The sequence below is a fragment of the Haemaphysalis longicornis genome, unplaced genomic scaffold, assembly GCF_048455015.1.
Source record: "Haemaphysalis longicornis isolate Haplotype H1 unplaced genomic scaffold, Haemaphysalis longicornis Haplotype H1 scaffold_7, whole genome shotgun sequence".
NCBI lineage: Eukaryota > Metazoa > Arthropoda > Arachnida > Ixodida > Ixodidae > Haemaphysalis > Haemaphysalis longicornis.
In genome coordinates, this window is record NW_027526422.1 from 11,041,616 (window position 1) to 11,062,094 (window position 20,479).

The window sequence follows — 20,479 nt, forward strand, 5'->3', positions numbered from 1 at the left end:
GTAAGCATGATAATCAAGCTAATCCTAGACAACCAGGAAAGCTAACAATAACCAGCAGAATACTAGCTCACGCTACGTATATCCTGGCATAGCCGAGCTAAGCCACTGCTAATTTTTTCTTGAGGCTTGTAGGTTTTTTGGAGCGAATTAAGGATGTATAATGCTCGGCCTAAACAGCTGTGCTGTTAAAAAGGATCCTATCCCCTGTGGATACATGTGCTATAATCCCGCAAGTTAATCGCGGCCGATTGAAATGCGGATCTCTTCAGCCTGCATAAAATTTTTGCGCATGGTTTTCTGGTTGCCAACGCTGGCTCACGGATTCCTCCTGAGTCAAGTTGCGAAAGTAGCAAGTGCTGCAAGCGTACAGTCGTTGCATTGGGAATACCGAGTAAATTCGGGAAACCTTGCAGGCCGGGGGACTGGCGACCCTTGTAACCGCAAGCTTTGGCGGGGCCAGCGACCTGATCGCTATAAGTCGGCGGGAGTGATATACCCCTGTAACCAAATGTCATGGGGCCAGATGTTGTACAATCCGGCGCGCCCCCCTGTAACCTTGCTGTGAGGGGCCTATAGATTGATCTTCTCTGGCTGCCACGGGACGTGCTACCACGAGCTACTGGGTGTTCCGCACGGGGAAAGCGAGGAAAGGTGCGGTTAGTACACCGACCGGGGAAACTCTCCTGGCTTAGTAACGGCTAGTAGGCCCGGACCGATCTCCTCTGCAGAGCCGCTACACCACGGCAATGCCAAAAGACTCTTGTTCCATTGAGCGAAAGAGTAGGCACAGAGGAGGACATAAGAAAAGGGCCCGCAGACCCAGTGGGACCCTTGCGAACGTGTGTTGGCTTGCCAACATGGGTTTCAGTTCACGTTCGCATACAAACTTCCGGTGTCCGGAGACCGTGAAAAGCAGGTGTTGTAAGTACCCGTGTATAGTGGAAAGCTTCACTGGTGATTCATGAGTACCTTGTGCGAAACAGTTGATCGAGGACGTTAGTACGCATCGGCCGCAGAGCTGGGGGTCGGGGGGGTACCTGGCCGTCGCCACTAAATAGGGTACTTCCTGTCTCCGACAGTTGGGGCCCAGTTATCGGACCCTATGGGTGAGCGGTAACCCGTGATTTGGCAATTGGCACTGTCTGATGCCCTCGCTGAGCAATCAGTCTTGGAAGAGAGTCAGACAAAAGGATTGGAGCAAAATTGCTTCCCTCATTCCCGCCCTTTTTCCCACAACCCATTCCTACGTCCAAGTTCCCGTTCCCAGCAACCCCCCCCCCCCATCCGGCTTTTTCCTAGGGGGGACAAGAGGGGTCCCCCCGGGCTCGTCCCCCTGGCGGTGGGTCGCAAGAAAGGCTTTCCCGTTGATTTCTCTCTACTTCGTGTGGACAAAATTCTCTTTGCCGGTTGGCCCTATTTTTGTACTGTTGCTATTGGGTATAACCGGTTGTACTCCGTGTGGTACCGGGGAGCTATTGAAAGCTCCATTTACTCGATGTCTGTTCGCAGTTCGTGTGGTACCGGTCGAGGCAGCTTTGCCTCATTTACTCACTGTCTGTTCGCAGGCATGACGAGTTGGCAGAGAAGATCGATGCCGCGGATGCTGACAAGGGTGAGTGGATTGTCTATGACTACCGAGCTTTTCTTTATGTGCGTAGCATTTATGTAGCGAACCCGCCTGTTATTTCGCGCCGGTTTCAAGGCTCAGCGCCTAGGTGTATTCCGTTTTGGCGACAACCCCCAATACCTAATAAAGAGCAGAGTTCCTATATACGTTCACCAAAAGAGCAAGAGCTGTGCGTCCACGCCGCGGGAAACAGTGTATTGCAGGAAAGCCTGCTTTCAAAGCCGGCCCAAAACCTGTTTCCTGTTCTGTTGCGTGTAAGCGGCCACGGGTGCTCGGGCGGCTGCATCCAGTATTGTGACGAGTGGCTTTCCCGCGCGAACGCATCCACTCGCAGAGTAAGCCCTCATTCCCACAGCCGTTTTTCACCCCGTCACGTCACCGTCACGTCACCGTCTTCCCTCATGGGCGCCGTTTTTCGGCCGATTTCTCGCCGAAAACGGTGCGACGGTGACGGGAGGCCGAGCTCTACGTTTCCGTCACGTCAACGTGACGGGACCATGCCCCGCGCTAAACCAGCTAATCAGAAAACAAATTTTTACGGCTAAACTTCGCGAAAAGTGAGCACAAACCATTTTCCTTACTTTTTAGATTAAAAACGCTGAAGTCTAGGCTAAACTGATCACTAGGCAGACGACCCTGTAATCTGACGGAAAGCTCCCGTGTAGATCCAGTCTGAACACTTCTCCGTTCCGTCAACGTCGCTTTTTGTTGACGTGACGGTGCCGTGACGGAGAAGGTGACGGCTGTGTGAATGAGGGCTAACGGTACGTCCTCACTTGCGGCAATAATCTCGAGCCGCGCCGCGCGCTCAGGAACGCCGCAGCTTTTTGAAGGGAGCGAGCGCGCTCAAAAGCGGCGGCGGCGGCTTGTGGACAACGGGACTCCACCTTCCCCCCCATGTGTTACTGGTAAAGATTGCTTTCCGATCACCATTGAGGGCTAGGCAGGACTATGTCACTAGATAGAGCATTTCTTGCCCAAGACGCCGAGAGCATGCGTCAGGCTAGCCAGGACCCGGCATTTGCCGCCAGAGGAGCCGAGCGTCAGTAGATAAGGCCTTAGAGTACCGCCACTGAGGCAAGCAAGTCAGCGACGGCGGCCATCGTGGCGTTTATCAGTGTGGCGAGATTGCCGCATCTGCGGCCTCGCCGTTAACTTCGACCGGGTCGTTTGTTAACAACTCGGCATCGTTGGACACACTTCTGCTGCCGAAACGCTGCTACACGCATTATCTTTGATTCGCATTCGGAACGCTGCAGAGCAGGGAGGAGAACCTAAATGGACCGACTAAAACGCATAAACCAAAAAATGGCGGCACATATGAACCGTCGCAGTGTAAACAAATGTCACGTGATGCGATCTGACCAGTGATCACAGTGGCGGCACGGAACAATATAGAAAAACAGTGCCAACACTATCGACTCTTATCTATAGTGTCCGAGCGCAAGCGACCAGCCCGCCGAGGCGACAAGAAACATTTCGTACCCGTCTCCATCACCATTTGGAGCGGTTTACAACAGCTTTGCTGGACATCCACTTTCACAGGCCGGCATGGCGACCAATTTTTTAAAAGTGCAGAGCACTTTAGGCGCAGCCTTGTCGTCCTAACTCGCTCGCTGGAACATATCGCCACGGCGTTACAGTGTATCCTCTCACGGTCCCTTCGCCGCGGCGTAGCCCATCTGCAGAGGCTTCGAAAGCCAAGCGGCCATGCCAGCTTTGTCTAGGATTAGCTGATTATCATGCTTACTGCTGCTTATCATCCAATCCAAATCCAATCCAATCCAATCCAATGCAATCCAGAACTCCCGCTGTCGCAGTTTCAGGCAGGGAGCGCGCGAGCACTGCGAAGGCGGGAAATTTAATTTGCATGGGGAGGTAGTAGTAAGCGGATAACGGTGGTACAGCCCATTATGGCGAATCCCTGCTCTCCACTTCCGACAGCTTTCACATTGAGGGGAACGGCTTTAATTGTTTTTTAAACACAGAGCGTTCTAAAAATACAAACTCACTTTCGGCGTGCAATATAAGAAGAAAAAAAAAAAGGGGGGGGGGTGCCCCCAGTGGGCCTTCGCTTCACTGTCTTTTCCGTGTTTTTTTTTCTTTTCTGTGGTGTATCAAAACCAACCCGGCCAACTTTCTGCGGCGCTGCCGTTGAAATCCTCCACCACTACGGCGTGCAGACGGGGGTGATGCGAGAGCGGCCACCGTGCCCGAGCGGCGCACGGACATGTTCATGGCCCAGCTGGGCGCCATAATGACCAAGAAGACGACGTACCTGCGGCGCAGCTACGTGGTCATGCCGCTGCTGCTGTTCACCGAAATGCTCATGCTGACCGCGGAGGAACTGTACCTGCGAGCCGGCATCACCGGCTGGAATCGCATCGAGCTCCTCTACGCTAACTTCACGCCCCCGCAGTCGCAGGGTGGGTGAAATTTTGCGCGCGCTTAATTCATACACAGCGCGACGGTTCACGGGCGCATTTCACGGTCGCTTGCATGGCGCTTTGAATGGAATGTCATGCCTTGAATGGACAGCCCCACGATCCGCCAAGAAGCTTTTCGGCCAGCGGGGGCACGTGGTTGTCCTTTGGAGCTAAAAGGGCGAAATTATATGAAAACATGCATTCCAAGGCACGTAACTTTGAACTAGACTGTACTACGTAAGTACAAAGGAATAGTTATCGCCACACATCTTGTTCAGAATCATTATCCACCCGTAGCTGAATATTTACTCTAGAATTATTTTTTGTTGCCACCGTTGTTCTTGCATTTATGTTGTGCCCGTACACTTTCATTATCATAAGAAACATGCGACTCAGAACGCTACATGGTACGCTTAGAATTGCCGTAATTTGTTATAGCGCCCGTAAAAGGGGCTCATAATATTATCCGCATATTCCTAAACGGACAAAATTTAGCGCGGTATAGTTGGTTTATATTAACTCAATCTTTCTCAAAATCTTCATGTATTTTATCTGCTAAGGGCGTTTTTAGGGGTACAAAACACTTTTCATGTGCACTGTTTAAAAGATCAAAATAATTTCACGTCATAACCAGAAATAGTGTTTTCTTTGGCTTCTTTGATGTTGTTCATTTGAGTGCACAAATATTTTCGCATGGTAAGTTGCGCGGCATGCCGTTTTTAGTGTAAATTGTAGACTAAACTGACAGACTTCAAATCAGCCGCTACGTGATAAGAACCAACCATATGTATTTTGCATGTTCGAGAAAAAAGGGAGCCTAATCTTTTTCTTCCTCCAGCCGTCGTAGATTATTTCAGATGAAATAAATGCACTATATTACGGAACTGCACATCATCCTCACCAGAGCAGCATGTGGTCACTACATTTTCAACTAAAACTTCCCAATGATCGAAAGAGGCCTTGGCCCTATAGGGGACCCAAATGGGCTGATTAATGTGTATTATCATAATCATAATATGATCATAATCATGAGGAAATCATAACCATGCCGAGGTCGACTAAACAAAGAACTTACCTAAAATAATGACGGCTTACAATAGGTTCGGGGATGTAAGGAGGTAGCGAAGGCGACGAAAAACTGTGTGCAGCAAACACACGTTCTATGATCATCACGCTTGCCACCTCAATACATGGAATCTCAAGCTCCCGTGAACTGCATAAACATCGCACGTTAAACTTACCGTATTGCTTAAAGTCTTGGATACGATTCTTCTTAGGGTAGGTGACGGATATATAGAAAAAGCAACTTAAAAACTTGCGCTTTGGGCCGGTAAGACGCGGTGTCCGTTAACGAGTTTTGAGTGACACTGACTCCTTGGGCCCTATTCTCGACTTAGCCTTTTTACCCCCATTTTCTTCTTTTTGATGACTTGCAGTTTCAAATGCACCCTTGAAAAGAACTGAACGACCACATAAGGCTCTTTTTCTTGACTGCAAGGTGTCGTAAGAGCCTGAGATTATATAAATTGTCTGCAGCGTTCGAAGTCACCAAAAAAAGCCAAGTCGTCACATTAGAACTTTAGTCATCAAGAGCCCCTAAAAACCGCCATTTTGGCGACAAATCGTCAAACCTGGCAACCTTGCTTATCTCCTTCTATTATCGCCATTTCCCACCGTGCAATTTAAGCATAACATTGTTTCACGGGTTGTCATTCCTGCGCATGTAATTTAGTCGACCGTCTTAACAACTGCCACATCGCATCGATCATGCTCAAGAAGATTATGTTGAACTACGCAACACCACTTATTTTTTTTCGCCGTTTATTGCGCCACGTCCGAGGCATCAAATTGTTTTTAGTAGCTGTGTTGATCACCCACGATTATCGTTTGCCAGGAAAGTGGCTAGCTAAAATTACACAAATCGTGTTTCTGTATTTTTTTTTTGCACCACTCTCCTTTTGAAAACTGCTGCCCTGACACTGTAATAAAAATTAATAAAGAAAGTACAAAAGAAAATACAATGTGTCAAAGCTTTCCTTCTGCCTAAGCAACGTTCACTTGTATGAATTGTGTCACAGGTGCTTGCAAAGAGGAAAGTTGTTTGCTTGAATGTACTTCGTCCTCGCATAGTTACGGGCCAATTTAATCTCGATAACTTATCCTTCTTATAACAACAGACAGCAACAAAACACATCGTAGGCGCCGAAGTGTTTCTTTTTTGGCTACTTTGTTTCGCCTCGTCATCGTAGCTAGCTGTTGGCGCGTCGTCTTGTTCTATATTCAACTTTTATTGCTTGTTCAGCTTCATCACGAAGACTCTGACCCTTTCGTTAATGCTGAAGAATTCATCTACGCTCCCTACTATCGCTCTGTGAATTAGAATCCCACACCGTGTTCTTTCTTTTCGTGGGGGCCTCGGTAAAATAGAATGTGCTCGCTACTAAACCCCATGAGGCCTTCTCCTGTTCTTCTAACCTCACTTAGCCCTATGATATCCCAGTTAATTTCCGAGAGCTCCTCTGATAATACAGCTCAGCTTCCCTCGCTAGATGGAGTTCGCGCGTTGAACGTTGGCAAGTTCAAGTTCCATAGGCGGCCTGTCCGGACCTAGAGATTCTTAGCACCCTCTGCGGTGTTGCTGGCCTGACCGCCGCCAGGCAGGTCAGGCAGACAGGTGCTCTAGAGCTGCTGGGGACTGAGGACCGAGAGTTGAGTTGGTCAATCATCGGGGGGGAGGGGGGGGGGGTGCTATTGCACCAGGGTGGCCAGATCCTTCGCTGGTGAGGGACTGCTGTTTGTGTTCTAAAGAGCCTTCCTAGCATAGTTGCACCTATCTAGTTTAGCCTCTTAAGTTTCCGGGATGCTGGTTTTCTTCCGCATCAGGCAGCACTCCATACTCGAGATATTCTGGCAGCCAGAGGAGAAAAAACAGATAAACGTCGCGTGCGTGTTGTAATATTGAATCTGTTCCTATTTGCCCCGTTAGAGTCGCAGACGCTGCTTGTCTCTGTTTTACCTTGGCGGTTTTGCGTTCTGCTAAGAAAAATTGCGGTTGGTTTGCCAGTATCGTTATTACGGTCAGAAGAGTCTTATAGCGAGGTCAAGCTGAGCCAGTGTGCAAATAAGAGTGGGAGGGGCTGCCGTCCGCGAACCAGATTAGCATGCATGTATCGCCCTTGTGAGATAATCACTTTGCGGCGCTTCGCGATTAAGTTAATTTTAGTCGCGCCCCTGGAACCGTGAAAAACGCGGTTCCAGGGGCGCTAGCGAACAAAGGCTGAACTCTGGTTCTTGTTTCTGGTTCTGGTAGATAGTTTCTACGAATACGTCGAATCTGCAATGAATAAGGAAACAGCACAATTCACGATTGTGATGGGAGACCTTAGCGCAAAAGCAGGTAAAAATAGAGTAGGAGAAAGTTCAGTGGAGAATTTTGGAATAGGTACTCGCAAAAGTCACGGAGAAACACTGGTTGGATTTGAGGAAAGAAATAACCTGAGGCCATTGAAAACATTCTTCCGCAAACGAAAGAATAGGAAGTGGACAAGGAAAAGTCCCAACGGGATACGAAAAATTGAAATTGACTTAACCGACAACCCAGGTATTGAGAAGGACGTGGAGGGGCTAGAAAAGATTCAGAGCAGCGACTATAGGATGGTTAGGTGCAAACTAAGGCTAAATCACGAAGGAGAAAGCGGGAAACTAGCAAAACATAGGAAAACCACCATGGAGTTAGTCAGAACCCGGGCGCAGGAGTGTAAAATAACCCTACAGAATAAATTTGCAAGACAGAGGAGAGCGTCGACACGCTAAATGACAACCTAACAACGCAATCACAGACGCGGCAGCATTTCTAAGAAGCAGCATGTAGGAAACATAATGGAAAACTAACTCAGAAAACAAGGGAATTTGTGGCGAAACGTAAGGACATGAAATTTTCGAGTACGATAGATCAAATTGAATAAACGGAGCTGTAAAAATTGGTTCTTAGAAGTAAAACGAACGACATTCGCGAAGAAAACATGCCAGCGATAAAGAGAAAACGCTGGGGACAGGAGGGAGCTTGTAAGCGACAAAGAGGAAGCTGGCTATTGGCAGAGACGTAATTTGGACACTGACAGACGAACGGGGTAACATTACGCGCAATATGGACGAAACAAAGTAGCGGAACGATTCTTCGCAAGGCTATGCGCCGGCGACGTTGTACAAGGGGAAACTACTGAACCCACAAGCTTAGCTTGCGACGTCCTGCTAGTAACTAAAGAGGACGTAGAAAAGGCGCTCGAAGGCATGAAAAGAGGAAAAGCTGCCGGTGACGACGGCATAACTGTGGGCCTTTTAAAAGAGGATGGAGATATTTTCCTGGAAAAGCTTGCTAAACTATTTTCAGAATGCTTAAGGATTTTAGAAATAGTCATAGCCTGGAAAAACGCTAACATATTTCTTATTCACAAGAACGGACACAACAAAGATGTTAAGAATTACATACCCGTCAGCCTACTGTCAGTTGTTTAGAAGCTGTTTACCAAGGTAATAGTTCATCCCATAAGCGACAGTCTAGATTTGCAACAACCCAGGGAATAGGCTGGGTATATAAAAGGATGCTCTACAATGGATCACATCCATGTCCTCAATCGAGTAATAGAAAAAAATCTGCAGAGTATAATAAACCTCTTTACATGACATTTATAGAATATAAAAAAATTAGCAGTGGCTTAGATCGGCTATGCCAGGATATACGTAGCGTGAGCTAAGGTTCAGCAATCCAATCCAATCCAATCCAATCCAATCCAATTCAATCCAGTCCAGTCCAGTCCAGCCACTGCTCCTCGCGCATGCGCAGCACGGCTTTCCAGGAGCCACGCGAAACGGCTATCAAGCGGCTCTGGCGCAGCGTCAGACTTGGCTACTGCGCAACGGAGGCGCACAGCTGAGCACGCGCCGGCACCAGTGCGTCTGTCGCGGCTATGACTTCACTCCTCTGGAATGCGCAGACCGGCGAATGTGCAGACACAATTCTCTACACACCCGTAGTCCAATTGGATGGTATTTACAATCCAATCCAGCCCAATCCAATCCTATACTCCTCGCGCTTGCGCAGCACGGCCCTTCAAGGTCCACGCGAAACCGCTCAACCTCGACCAGTGCACCTTACGCTACAAAAATTTGCAAATGACATCTACGTATGGGTCTTAAGACGTAAGACGCGATAGCGTTACTTCGGCTGCCAGGGAGCGTTTTCGAACGCAGTTGCTGTATTTACCGCGTATGCTTCACGAGCACTGGAAGTCAGCGAAGAGATAAAGACTACGGTTCTTTAATCGCCGTGACTCAGGAGAGATAAAGTCCCTCGGCGTTTCTGTGGCTTAACGTGTAAGCGTATAAGGTTGCGGCTGTGGGTTGATTGATGGTCAGTTTGAGCGAGAAGGTGTCAGTGTCACTGTTTCAAAGTGTTTATTCTGTGATGCTTAAGCCGGACTGAACATTTTTGCTTTTTCGAAGAGAGAGAGTGAGATAGAGAGGGTGTGTATAAATATCTTTGTTACGGTAAAATTTTTTAGCTTTAGGAAAAAGGCGTACAGAAATAGCAGGGAGCTTAAGCGTGGAACTTGAGGTCTAGGTCCCCAGATGCAGCAGCATCTTCCCTTGCCCTCTCATCAGTTCGCGCTCATCTTGAGGTAACGAGCTGGTCAAAGCTGCCTCCCATGTCTTTATAGGAGTGGAATATATAATTTTGAGTTGTTCTCCCCTGAGCATACCCTTGGACATAGCTAGGTTGCGTGAAGAGGATGGACATTTTTTATTATTTTAGCCGGGTTAAGGCAATGTGTGATGTTTCCACCAAATATCTTCACGCACATAGATTTGTAGATACTTGTGTTGCTTTTTCCCCCACAGAGTTTCCGATTTTTCGGCATTGAGACCTCTTGTAGCGAAAGAAAAATTGTTTTCCTAGGCGTAGGATGAGGACACATTCTTGGCGTTTTTATTGGAGGGGAGCGCGGTATTCGAGGTCGCAAGGAGCACGGTATGTGAGTTCCCGTGCCTCTTGGTCGGTGCCTCGGTCTCTTCCATACCCTTGCGTCTGGGCGTCCAGGTGACGTTATTAATTTTGTGAATTGTGGAAGGGAGTATCTTACAGAAGCGTTTAGTTATTCTGCCTGTGGAAAACAACCTAATGGCCTTTGAGAACTTGTAATAATCTTTGCCCTTCTATTCGATACTTCCGCTAGTCGGATTGCCAAACGGATGTCTCCAACTTCCGTTTTTTTTGTTCTTGCACTTGCCATAAAATCACAGATTGCTTAAGTAGTCAACTACGACAACTGTCTCGTACTTCGGTACGTGCCGGAGTCAGTGTATGCTGTAGTCTCATGAGTTGGAAACTTTCCTGAAATGAACTTGATTTTGCCGTATGCCTGTTCTTGTGCAGGTCTAGATCCACGTTTTTGGCAGAGGAGAGTTTTTATGCGGAATGGCTGAATCGGTGACCTATCTATCAAGGCGCGCAGTCGTTTCTTTTCAGAGGGGTAACCTGTGTTCCGTACGATGGCCCGTCTCGATTTTGTTTTCCCAGCCGCTCGCTTGGTGCTAAAAGAGTGGTTTCTCTGATTTCTTCGAGAGCGTTATGAAGACACAATTTGAGGGCATATTCATCGTCATCATCATCAACATCCTATTTAGGTCGACTGCAGGACGAAGGCTTCTTCCATTGACGTTCACCGCTCTTGTCCTGTGCTGCCCGAGTCCATTCTTTGCCTCCGAACCCTCCATCGAGGCAATGGTCTTCCCCTTTTTCTACACCCATATTTGTATGCCCATTCTGTTACCCTGGTGGACCTTTGGTTGTCAGTTCGTCTCATGGTCAAAAGTGCCAGGTTGTGGACTGCCCTGTATGCTGTCCTAATGATGGTGTTTTAGGGGCGAAGCTCCTAAAGCCATGGGTCTGTCCATCCCTTGTGTCTCGTGGTACGTGACCGCCGCATGCTTTCGGAGATGTCGCAAAGTGGGCCGCGTTGCACGCGCAAGAACCGGCTGCAACCGGCAGCGCAAACTCGGCACCGGGAGCGCGAGCTTGTCTGTGTTCGCCAACGGAGGCGCGAGCGCACGTGCACTGCGAGGGGGAGATTACGCAAGAGATCACGCCACGAACGCAGGCAGTCGTTCTCGGAGATCGAACGAGACGCAAGGACCTTCGCTCGTTTCCTCTCGTCTTGTTCGGGCGCAAGTTCGCCCTAAATAAAAGTTCTTTCTTTACCGTTGTGTCCCATCCTACGTGACAAATTGTGGTGGAGGTGCGGGGTAGTCCTCGATGGCGCGGGGTCTTTCACCAGGTCTGGGCCTGGGAGCATTGGCTCCGAAATTAAAAGTTGATTTGTACAATGTACGCACACAGTCTTACGTCTTTCTTAATGATGTAATGGGCGAACTTTCACGGGAGAGTTACGGTTACCGATGATCTCCCCCTCTCGAGCTTCGCCCCACTTATCATCATTCATTCCGTGGATATGGCGTGATTTTTTTTTTCTTCGGTACGGGAAAATTTGTGCTAGTGTAAGCTCTGCAACAGCTCATTATCAGTGGCTGAATGAGTGCTACCGCTTCTTCTTTCTTTGCTGCCTTCTCTTTGTTAGGCGTTTTATAATGTGGGTAATCGGTTACAGATTTTCTCTTTTTTGGCGATTGAGTTTGGCTCTGCCACTTTACTCTGGAGCCACGCCGAGCACCCTTACATGGCTGTTCTTTGGGAGAACATCCATGCCTATTTTAGGGGAATTTTTAACTTGGCCGCGTAGCGCCCTCCGTCGTTTGCCAAACGGAGCTTACAGCGGAGACAGAACCACGGGAATGTTGTAACGTAGTTCGAAAATTCATGTGATTGGACCCTTAGGATTTATTTTAGCTCGGTTCTACTCATACTTAATGCCTTCCGTGAGTTCTGAGAGACAGGCGTTAATCCTTTGCCCCCTGTTTTAGTTAGGTGACCAAATGCTGGTGCCGGCATCAGTCCCAGTGAAAACCCGCCCCCGGGGTGCACCCCTGGGGCGAGCCTTACCCACTCGGCCATGGCCGAGTGCGTAAGGCGTCGCACTGCTGAGCCCAAGGACGTGGGTTGGATTCCCGGGCCCGGCGGCCGTCTTTCTGATGGAAGCCAAAACTGAAAAGCTCGAGTTTTGACACTTCGGCGAACGGCAAAGATCACCAGGGGGTCGAAATTATTCGGGAAACTTCCGCTGCGGCTTGCCTCGTAGCCCACGTGTATAGCTTCGGCTACATGAATTATTGGAAATTTATTTTTATCTTCCGGTAGAAAGACGCTTTGATGTGGTGGCGTCAATTGCGGGCATGGCTGGCGACTGTGTGTGTTGAGAATGCTACCACCGACTTGGCGTTGAACGAAATTCACTCCGCAGGCGCGGCACCTGCTGAAAATGCGTGATCCTTTCTTTCGTCTCCGCCTTAGTATCATTGTCCTCCTTCCACACTTCAGTTGCCCCGATTCAGGCCAGCCTTTGAATCTTGCTGCTTAAGTCGCAGCTTCCGGCTGGCAGAGTTGACGTATTTCCGTGGACACTTGATGAGCACGGCTGACAGCGGACGGCTAGCAGCCACGGGGAAATCGAAAAATGAGCCTAATAACGCTATCGCGTTGAAAGCGTTTGGTTCGGTAGACGCCGGAACACCGCTAAAAGCGTTAAAGGGCCAAGGAATAGAAGTGACCTATATAAGACTCCAAGACGGCATATATGAGGAATGTATATGGGCAAGATAATCAGTCACAAGCAAAACCAAAAGTTCCTGATCCGTAAGGGAGTGCGACAGGAAGATACCATCAAACCAAAGGAAGGAAGGGAGGATGCAGAAGGAAGGCAAGAAATTTAACCTGGCTAGAGCCTACTTTCCTATCCTACTCGTGGGAAAGTGAAAATGGGTAAAAAAGAGAAAGGAAAATCAGTCAGTGCTTTAGCGCTGGGAATACGTGTCTCTTCCAACTTTTCCATCTCACCAATATTGTTCACAATATGTCTGGAGGGGAAATTCAGGAAGCTTTACTGGGGAAACGGTGGTTTGCGGATGAGCGGGGAATACTTAACCATTTACTCAACCCTTAGAGGCCCCATCGGGGTATTACATAAGGGTGGTGATAGAATCGTCGTAGTACACAGTGGCACCAGAAAAAATATAGTACGCTACATGCAGGTTGAGTCTGTGTTATCTGAGGTTTGCCGACGACATAGCCCTGCTTAGTGAACCGGCAGAACAAATGCCAAAAATAATTTAATATTTACAATCAGAAAGCTTCCCAGTGGGGTTAAAAATGTATATGAATAAATCCAAAGTAATGATAAATAAGGTTGCTAAAAGCGTCCCCTTCAGCATAGATAACGAACCCCTAGAACAAGAAGAAGAATATAACCACCACCTTGGACAGGTGGTCAGTGCTGATCCGAATCAAGAGAAAGAAATCCGGCGCAGAATAGGAATGGGTTGGGGCGCGCTTGGAAAGCACTCACAAATAATAAAAAAGTAAGGTACCTTTATTTATTTGAAAGAAAAGTATTTAACCAATGCGTTCTACCGGTGATAACATACGGAGCGGAAACTTTGCACCTTATGAAACAACTGGAAAGCGAACTTACTTAGGTCAGCGCAAGGAGTCACGGAGCGAATAATGAGGGGAGGAACACTTACCCTGGTATTCCGAGTCTCTCCTCCACTCGAGCGTCCAGTGGAGGAGATCCTTCAAAACGCTTTCCCCGTGCATAATCGTTGGGGAGTCCTTCCCTCAATCAAGTGGAGGGAGCGAATTGAGTGAAGGAGGGACTCGCAATACGGCCCTTAGAGCCACGAAACGAGCATCTCGGATCAGGGAGCGAACTCGAGTAGACGATGTCATAGTTCAAATTAGGAAGAAGAAATGGACTTGTCTGCCCACGTAGTGAAGCGAACTGACAACAAGGGGAGCACCGGGGTAACAGAATGGATACCGAGAGACAGGACTAGAAGACGGGGAAGGCCACCAACTCGGTGGAGAGACGAAATAAGAAAATTTGGAGGCAAAGAATGGACTCGGGCAGCGCAGGACAGGAGCGGGTGGAGGTCAATGGGAGAGGCCTTCGCCCTGCAGTGTACGTAAATACTATTGCTGGTGATTATGATGCGTGGTTTCGCCAGTGTGAACTGGAAATGGCTTTGCGAAAGCATTCAACGGAAGCGAAAAGCGAACAAAAAAATTACACCATCTTTCCGTGGGGAACCCTGATGAGGATGCGAAGCATCATGGGGGTTCTGTGTGGTTCCATTGTGTTGCCGTTATGTTGAGTGATCTGGTGTTTAGCAGCGCCAGAGGGAATTCCGCGTCCGGGTCCACAACGGTGGCAAAGGCACGTAAGTACTGTTGTGTGACGGTGAGTAGGCGGTGGTTCTCGAGGCGCCGAAGCTCGTCCATCGTGTTCTTGTCGATGTTGTCGTCTCGGTGGTAGAATCGGTAGTCTCCGTCTGCGTTGGTGAGGTAAAGGTTGTTGACGTTGGTGCACCGGCTGGGAGCAACGTACACGCCCTCCTCTTCGCAGCTTTGTCTTCTTCTTCTTCTTCAGCGGTTCCCCTATGGGAATATGACGACGGTGGTTGAACGCGAAGCTATCTCGTGATGGATTCTTTGGTTGGCCAATCCCTAGGGGCATCCTGCCACAATCATCATCAGAGGCGCTGCGGACGGGGCACGGACGTGGGACATCCCCCCGAGCAAGAGATGCTTCGCATCTTAAAAAAAACGCTCGTGTGTCGAGATTTCTGAAAGATTTTCAGTTCTTTCTTCTCAAAGATCTTCTCAGCTAATCCATTGCTCTCTACCACGACGCGCCCCATAGCGCAGCTGTAGCTTCAGCTCGTTCAACCCCAGTTTTATCGTTTTACTGGACATGACACCTGTCCGATACCGACGGGACGTCAAAAAGTTATCAATAATAAACAATCTAATTAGGTGTGTGCATGCGTGTACCTGAACGCCGCGGATACACCTAGAGCCATTGATTCTAAACCAGTCACGAACTTTTTGAGCTCTCGTCGTTTTATGGGAGAGTGCAAACAGTCACTAACTTAGTGACTGCAGCCGGAAGCCTGAAGAGTGGGTTGGGAGCCGGGCCGCGTTGCGTCGGCCCGATCTGGCGTGCGAGCCATCGTTGGAGAGCCTCCATGTATTTACAGCGATATTCTTCAAGAACAGCGCACAGGAACAAAACAAAAGAAAGTACACGTACGCAGCGCCGTGTCCGCGTCCCTTCTTTGTGGAAAGAGTTGACTGCGCACGCACACGAGGACACGGAAAGACAGGGAAAATAGTGCCCGTCTATACGCACACTGCCTTTTCAGCATGTCCTACCAACTAGCCATTCCCGTGCCCTTCTTTGTGTCCTATTCGTGTGCGCTGTGCACGAAGGATGCCGACTCACGATCGCCCAACAGTGAACTCTCGGCAACTTCCCGCGCCGTCGGCATGACGGGGTCGTTACATATCTGCCGCAGCCGACGCCCTGGACGTGGTGTCGAACGCGGCCACGGAGGTGCACACGACCATCTTCGGGCAGAGGCTGGCGGGCATGCTTCTGGTGCCGATGTCGCTGACGCTGTCCACGGCGGCCTTCGTGGACCTTCCGCTCAAGGAGCGCCAGTGCGGCCTGAAGCTTATGCAGCTCATGTCGGGCCTGTCGTCCGAGCGCTACTGGATCGCCACGTACGCCACCGACCTGCTCACGCACGTCGTGTCCAGCCTGGCCTGCGGCATCCCGATGCTCGTCTTCGACAAGGACGTCTGGGCCTGCAGGGACCACTACAAGCTCGGTACGTGTCCTTCGCATGCTCGCTCTCGCTGTTATTGAAGGCCAAGGTATGCTGGAGAGAATGACTAATTATCCTCGTAGTTGCCCTGATTAGCGCCACCACCATTACAATAATGCTCCTGTGTTCCAGGACTAAGACCTATCCTCCCGTTCAAGTTGAAGCGCCCTTACTACCAGTCAACCTAACCGGTTATAGCGCATCCCCCTCCCTAAGCTATCAGCGCCGGCCCCCGTACTCCTTTCGTTCAAGTATACAGTTACTTGAGTGGATCTGCTGCTGTTACGTTAGGATGCGCGAACAAATTTGTATGTTTGCACAGAAGGGTGATAATAAATGGCGGATGTAACACTCTATAGTGTATTTACATCAGTGCTCTTCCAAATAGTTGTCTTCAGTGATATGAAGGTACGTGATAACCTGTACGGTATTCAACTATTTTTAAACTAACGTTTGTGGTACGCTTACGCTTCAATTAAGAACACATCTTGCATTGTGCCGTTTAGGGAAATAACCAGCGCATTTATTTTAAGCTTCCCAGTTTCTGAGCGCAGAAATGCCTTTAGAATAAGGTTTTGTTCAGCAATCGTTTACAATGTCAACGACAAAAGCGTGACCGCGCTGTCAACAGCGAGTACTCCAACTATAGACAAGCTCGCATGTGCTGAGATGCCTCCTTTAACCACAAGAAATGATCACAAAAAGCTCGATTTAGCTATGATTACTGGAATCAAGCAAATTGGCAGGGCACGAGCCTTTTATATAGCCATGGCACACACTTTGCCTTCTTTGGCGGGTATAGTTTTGAGCATATGGGACTGGTAGCATGCGCACTCGCACCCTTCCGTGTTTATATCGCACAGGTGCGAGAATTCCTTTGTTTTATTTATATAGTACATTGTTTTATTCTTGCTTAACAGGGACAATAATAAATCGTAGATATAACGTTTGCGTGGTGCGATGACATCTAAAATAACTTCGAAAAGCTATGCGCGATGCATGCCTACAGCTACCGAGAAAAGTTGCACGTCCTTCGCCGCGTACATGCCTTTGGTTTGTTTTATCGCTTTTCGTTTTGCCCATGCAGGTACCACCTTCGGGCTCTACTTCATGTTCGGATGGGCGTTTTTCCCACTGACATACCTTGCCTCTCTGGTGTTCGAATCTTCGTTGCTCGCATACTTTTCTCTCGTCAGTTTCGGCGCCCTTTTCGGTGAGCGAAATATTCCTGGCCTCTCTCTCTCTCTCTCTCTCTCTCTCTCTATATATATATATATATATATATATATATATATATATATATATATATATATATATATATATATATATATATATATATATATATATATATATACAGAAAGATAGATAGGAGGCAGTCTACAACGCCAAAGGAGGCATAGGGGTGTGGTTAGGCTCTTTTTTGTTTACTACGGTTAGTGAAGTTAACATTTTTTTTAAATATACAGAAGAAAGAAAGAAAAACACGCGCCCAGAGTGGGGATCGAACCCACGCCTTTCGATTAGATCTCGAATGCCTTACCAATTCGGCTATCTGGGCGACTGTGTTCCCCTTCACTTTCTGGGCTATTTATATTTACTAGAAGTGTATCTGACGCTTGAGGGTGGTAGCCAGCGCCACTCGAAAGGCGTGGGTTCGGTCCCCACTCTGGGCGAGTGTTTTTCTTTCTTTCTTCCGTATATTTAAAAAAAATGTTAACTTCATTAACCGTAGTAAACAAAAAAGAGCCTAACCACACCCCTATGCCTTCTTTGGCGTTGTAGACTGCCGATCTATCTTTCTGTATTTCCTCAACGAGCCCCTCATTTTTTCCTTACTATATATATATATATATATATATATATATATATAGGACATGAGGGGCTCGTTGTGGAATTACAGAAAGATAGGTCGGCAGTCTTCAACGCCTAAGGAGGCATAGGGGAAGGACTAGGCTTTTTTTACTTTTGATTTGACCTCGTCTTTCTCACCACGCCTCACCACGCCTTTTGATTTGATCTCGAATGCCTTACCAATTCGGCTATCTGGGCGAGTGTGTTATCTTTCACTGTCTGGGGTACTTATATGTACTACAACTGTATCTGACGCTTGAGTGTGGTAGACAGCGGCACACTGACTACACGGGGAGAAGGGGACCTTCTTTTCAATCCCCGGGGCGTGACTCAAACGTCTACAGCCTGTCATGAGCGGCAAACTGGCGGGAAACCCTCTTATGCTGCATTGGCATCAAGGCTGCCAGAACCGAGACCCTCGCTATGCTTCCGCAGAATAATATGGTTAGGAAATGAGGGGCTCGTTGTGGAAATACAGAAAGATAGGTCGGCAGTCTTCACGCCTAAGGAGGCATAGGGGAACGATTAGGCTTTTTTTACTACGGTTAGTGAAGTTAACATTTTTTTAAATTTACGTAACAAGGAGAGAAAGAAAGAAAAACACGTGGCCAAAGTGGGAACCGAACCCACGCCTTTCATTTGATCTCGAATGCCTTACCAATTTGGACTTTTTCTTTCTTTCTAAGGGTATGGTGAGGGGAGAACAACTCAAACATAGCATATTCCACTTCTTCGAGACATGGGAGGCAGCTTTGACCAGCTCATCGCCTGAATATTAGCGCGATCAGTGGTACAGGAGCTGGTGCATCGGTGGTGCCGTAGGCTCAGGTTCCGCCTTTGAGCTCTTGCCATCTCTTTACCCCATTTTCCTAAACCTCAACTATTCCTTCCTGAACAAAGATCTCTCTCTCTCTCTCTCTCTCTCTCTCTCTCTCTCTCTCTCTCTCTCTCTCTCTCTCTCTCTCTCTCTGAAAAAAGCAAAATTGTTCAGGCCGGCGTAGGCATCACAGAATAAACATTTTGATACACTGGCACTGGTGCCTCCGCGCTCAAACTGATCAAAACCTCGCATCCGCGATCTTTCACGCTCGCATTTTAAGCCACAGAAGCGCAGAGAGCCTTTATCTCTCCTGGGCCACGGCGATTAGGAACCCTCGTTGCTAGTCTTTTCATTTTCGATGACCTTTAGTGCTCGTAAAGCGTATATCGGAAATGTAGCAACGGCGTACGAAAACGCTCCGTGGGAATCGAAGTATCGCTATCGCGCCTTACATCTTATGATCCAAACATAGATGTCTCTTCAACTTTTTCATCTGTTGAATGCTCACTCCTGCAATAGCCCCAAGGGGGGTCTGCGGTACGTACAAATAAAAATAAATTAATAAATAAAAATAAAATAACAGTTCTCACTAAGCATTACGACCGGGGCACCGGGCATAACTTCAGCTTCGACATGGGGTCACTGGGAGTGCAGGCAACCCTTGCAGCGGACGCTTAGCAGCAGAAAGATGGTTGACCCCAGCTGCTGGTAACAGGCTGAGGCCCGGCCAGAACAAGATAAAAAGGGTCGATACCGTTGAGACCTGAGGGAGCCAAAGAAAGTCTTTGCGGGGTTTAATGCGCCGATGCTGCACGTGGGCTATGAGGCGCGCAATATGCTCCGGGATAATTTTAACCGCGTGGGAATTACGAGGTAGTGTGCCCCGAAATCTTGGCACACGGGCGTTTTCGCTTTTCGCCTTTATCTGAAAAGCGGCCCCCGCGGTCGGGATTGAGCTCGCGCCCCTGGGCTCAGCTGCACACTGCCTTAACCACTGAGCCACCGTGGCGGGTGAGGATGACAAATCGGATGTAAGGCTGGGTGGTATGTTTGGTTAGGTAAGATATACGTGGGCGCCTAAGGGAAACCTGTGTTTTCGACCGATTAACGGGTGAAGCGTGTTTATTGACTGCGGGGTTTGACGTGCCGGCGCTACATGTGCACAGGCGATGCGGCGCGCCGTGGTGGAGGGCTCCGGAATAATTTCGATCACTTGCAGGGAATCGTTAACGTGCGCCGAAATCTCGGAACACGCGGGTGTCTTTGCTTTTCGCCGCCATCATAAAAGCGGCCGCCGCGGTCGGGAATCGAACCCGCAACCTTCGGCTCAGCAGCCCAACGCCCTAGCCACTGAGCCACCGCGGCGGATCTGGTGAAGTGTAGCCCCTAGAAAGGGCCCCGGGGGGTAGCGTCGCCAAGAATGCCGTGGCAGATAGCAGGAGAAGGGGCAGGTAAAGGTATAAAAATAAGTGGCCCGAACGTCAAACTTGACGTTCACATGGGCCTAGCGCACATCTTTGCACTCATGCTACCGTTGCTTGATTAAGCGGGGCTGCACTACTGGAATCAGCGAGACCATTATTGTTGCCGCGGTTCGGCGGCCATTTGGCGCCGTGCGCGCATGCAGGAACGGTGTGGAACGTGATCCTGAGCGTGTTCGCCCCGCGAACGGTGTCCACGTTTCGTCCCAAGGGCGACGTGGACAACTACGTGGAGATGGCCACGCTGCCCCTGCGCATCATCCCGCAGTTCACCCTGGCACGCGGAACGGGTCAGCTGCGCAGCGCCCACCTCGAGCGCGCCGCCTGCTGCCACCTGGGAGCGCGCTTCTACCAGTTCATCTGCGCCTTCGGCTTCCAGCCCACGAACGACCTGCAGACGCAGGCCGTGGCCCGGATGCTCATGTGCTGTGCCGGT

The 20,479-nt window shown here is 49.0% G+C and overlaps 1 protein-coding gene and 2 non-coding genes across 5 annotated transcripts in view; 1 reads left to right on the forward strand and 2 right to left on the reverse strand.

Annotated features, from left to right (window-relative positions):
• Positions 1-20,479, forward strand: part of LOC144147013 (phospholipid-transporting ATPase ABCA3-like) — a 127,389-nt gene that overhangs the window by 83,647 nt on the left and 23,263 nt on the right. For all 3 annotated transcript variants that reach the window (XM_077679019.1, XM_077679021.1, XM_077679020.1), the window contains 5 exons: positions 1,566-1,612; positions 3,811-4,053; positions 15,580-15,894; positions 16,979-17,104; positions 20,190-20,477. In XM_077679019.1, coding sequence (XP_077535145.1) covers positions 1,566-1,612; positions 3,811-4,053; positions 15,580-15,894; positions 16,979-17,104; positions 20,190-20,477 — 1,019 coding nt within the window. The remainder of the gene's footprint in view (positions 1-1,565; positions 1,613-3,810; positions 4,054-15,579; positions 15,895-16,978; positions 17,105-20,189; positions 20,478-20,479) is intronic.
• Positions 17,378-17,449, reverse strand: Trnar-ucu (transfer RNA arginine (anticodon UCU)). Its single transcript has one exon. It is a non-coding gene; the product is annotated as a tRNA-Arg (tRNA).
• Positions 19,855-19,927, reverse strand: Trnas-gcu (transfer RNA serine (anticodon GCU)). The gene has a single exon. It is a non-coding gene; the product is annotated as a tRNA-Ser (tRNA).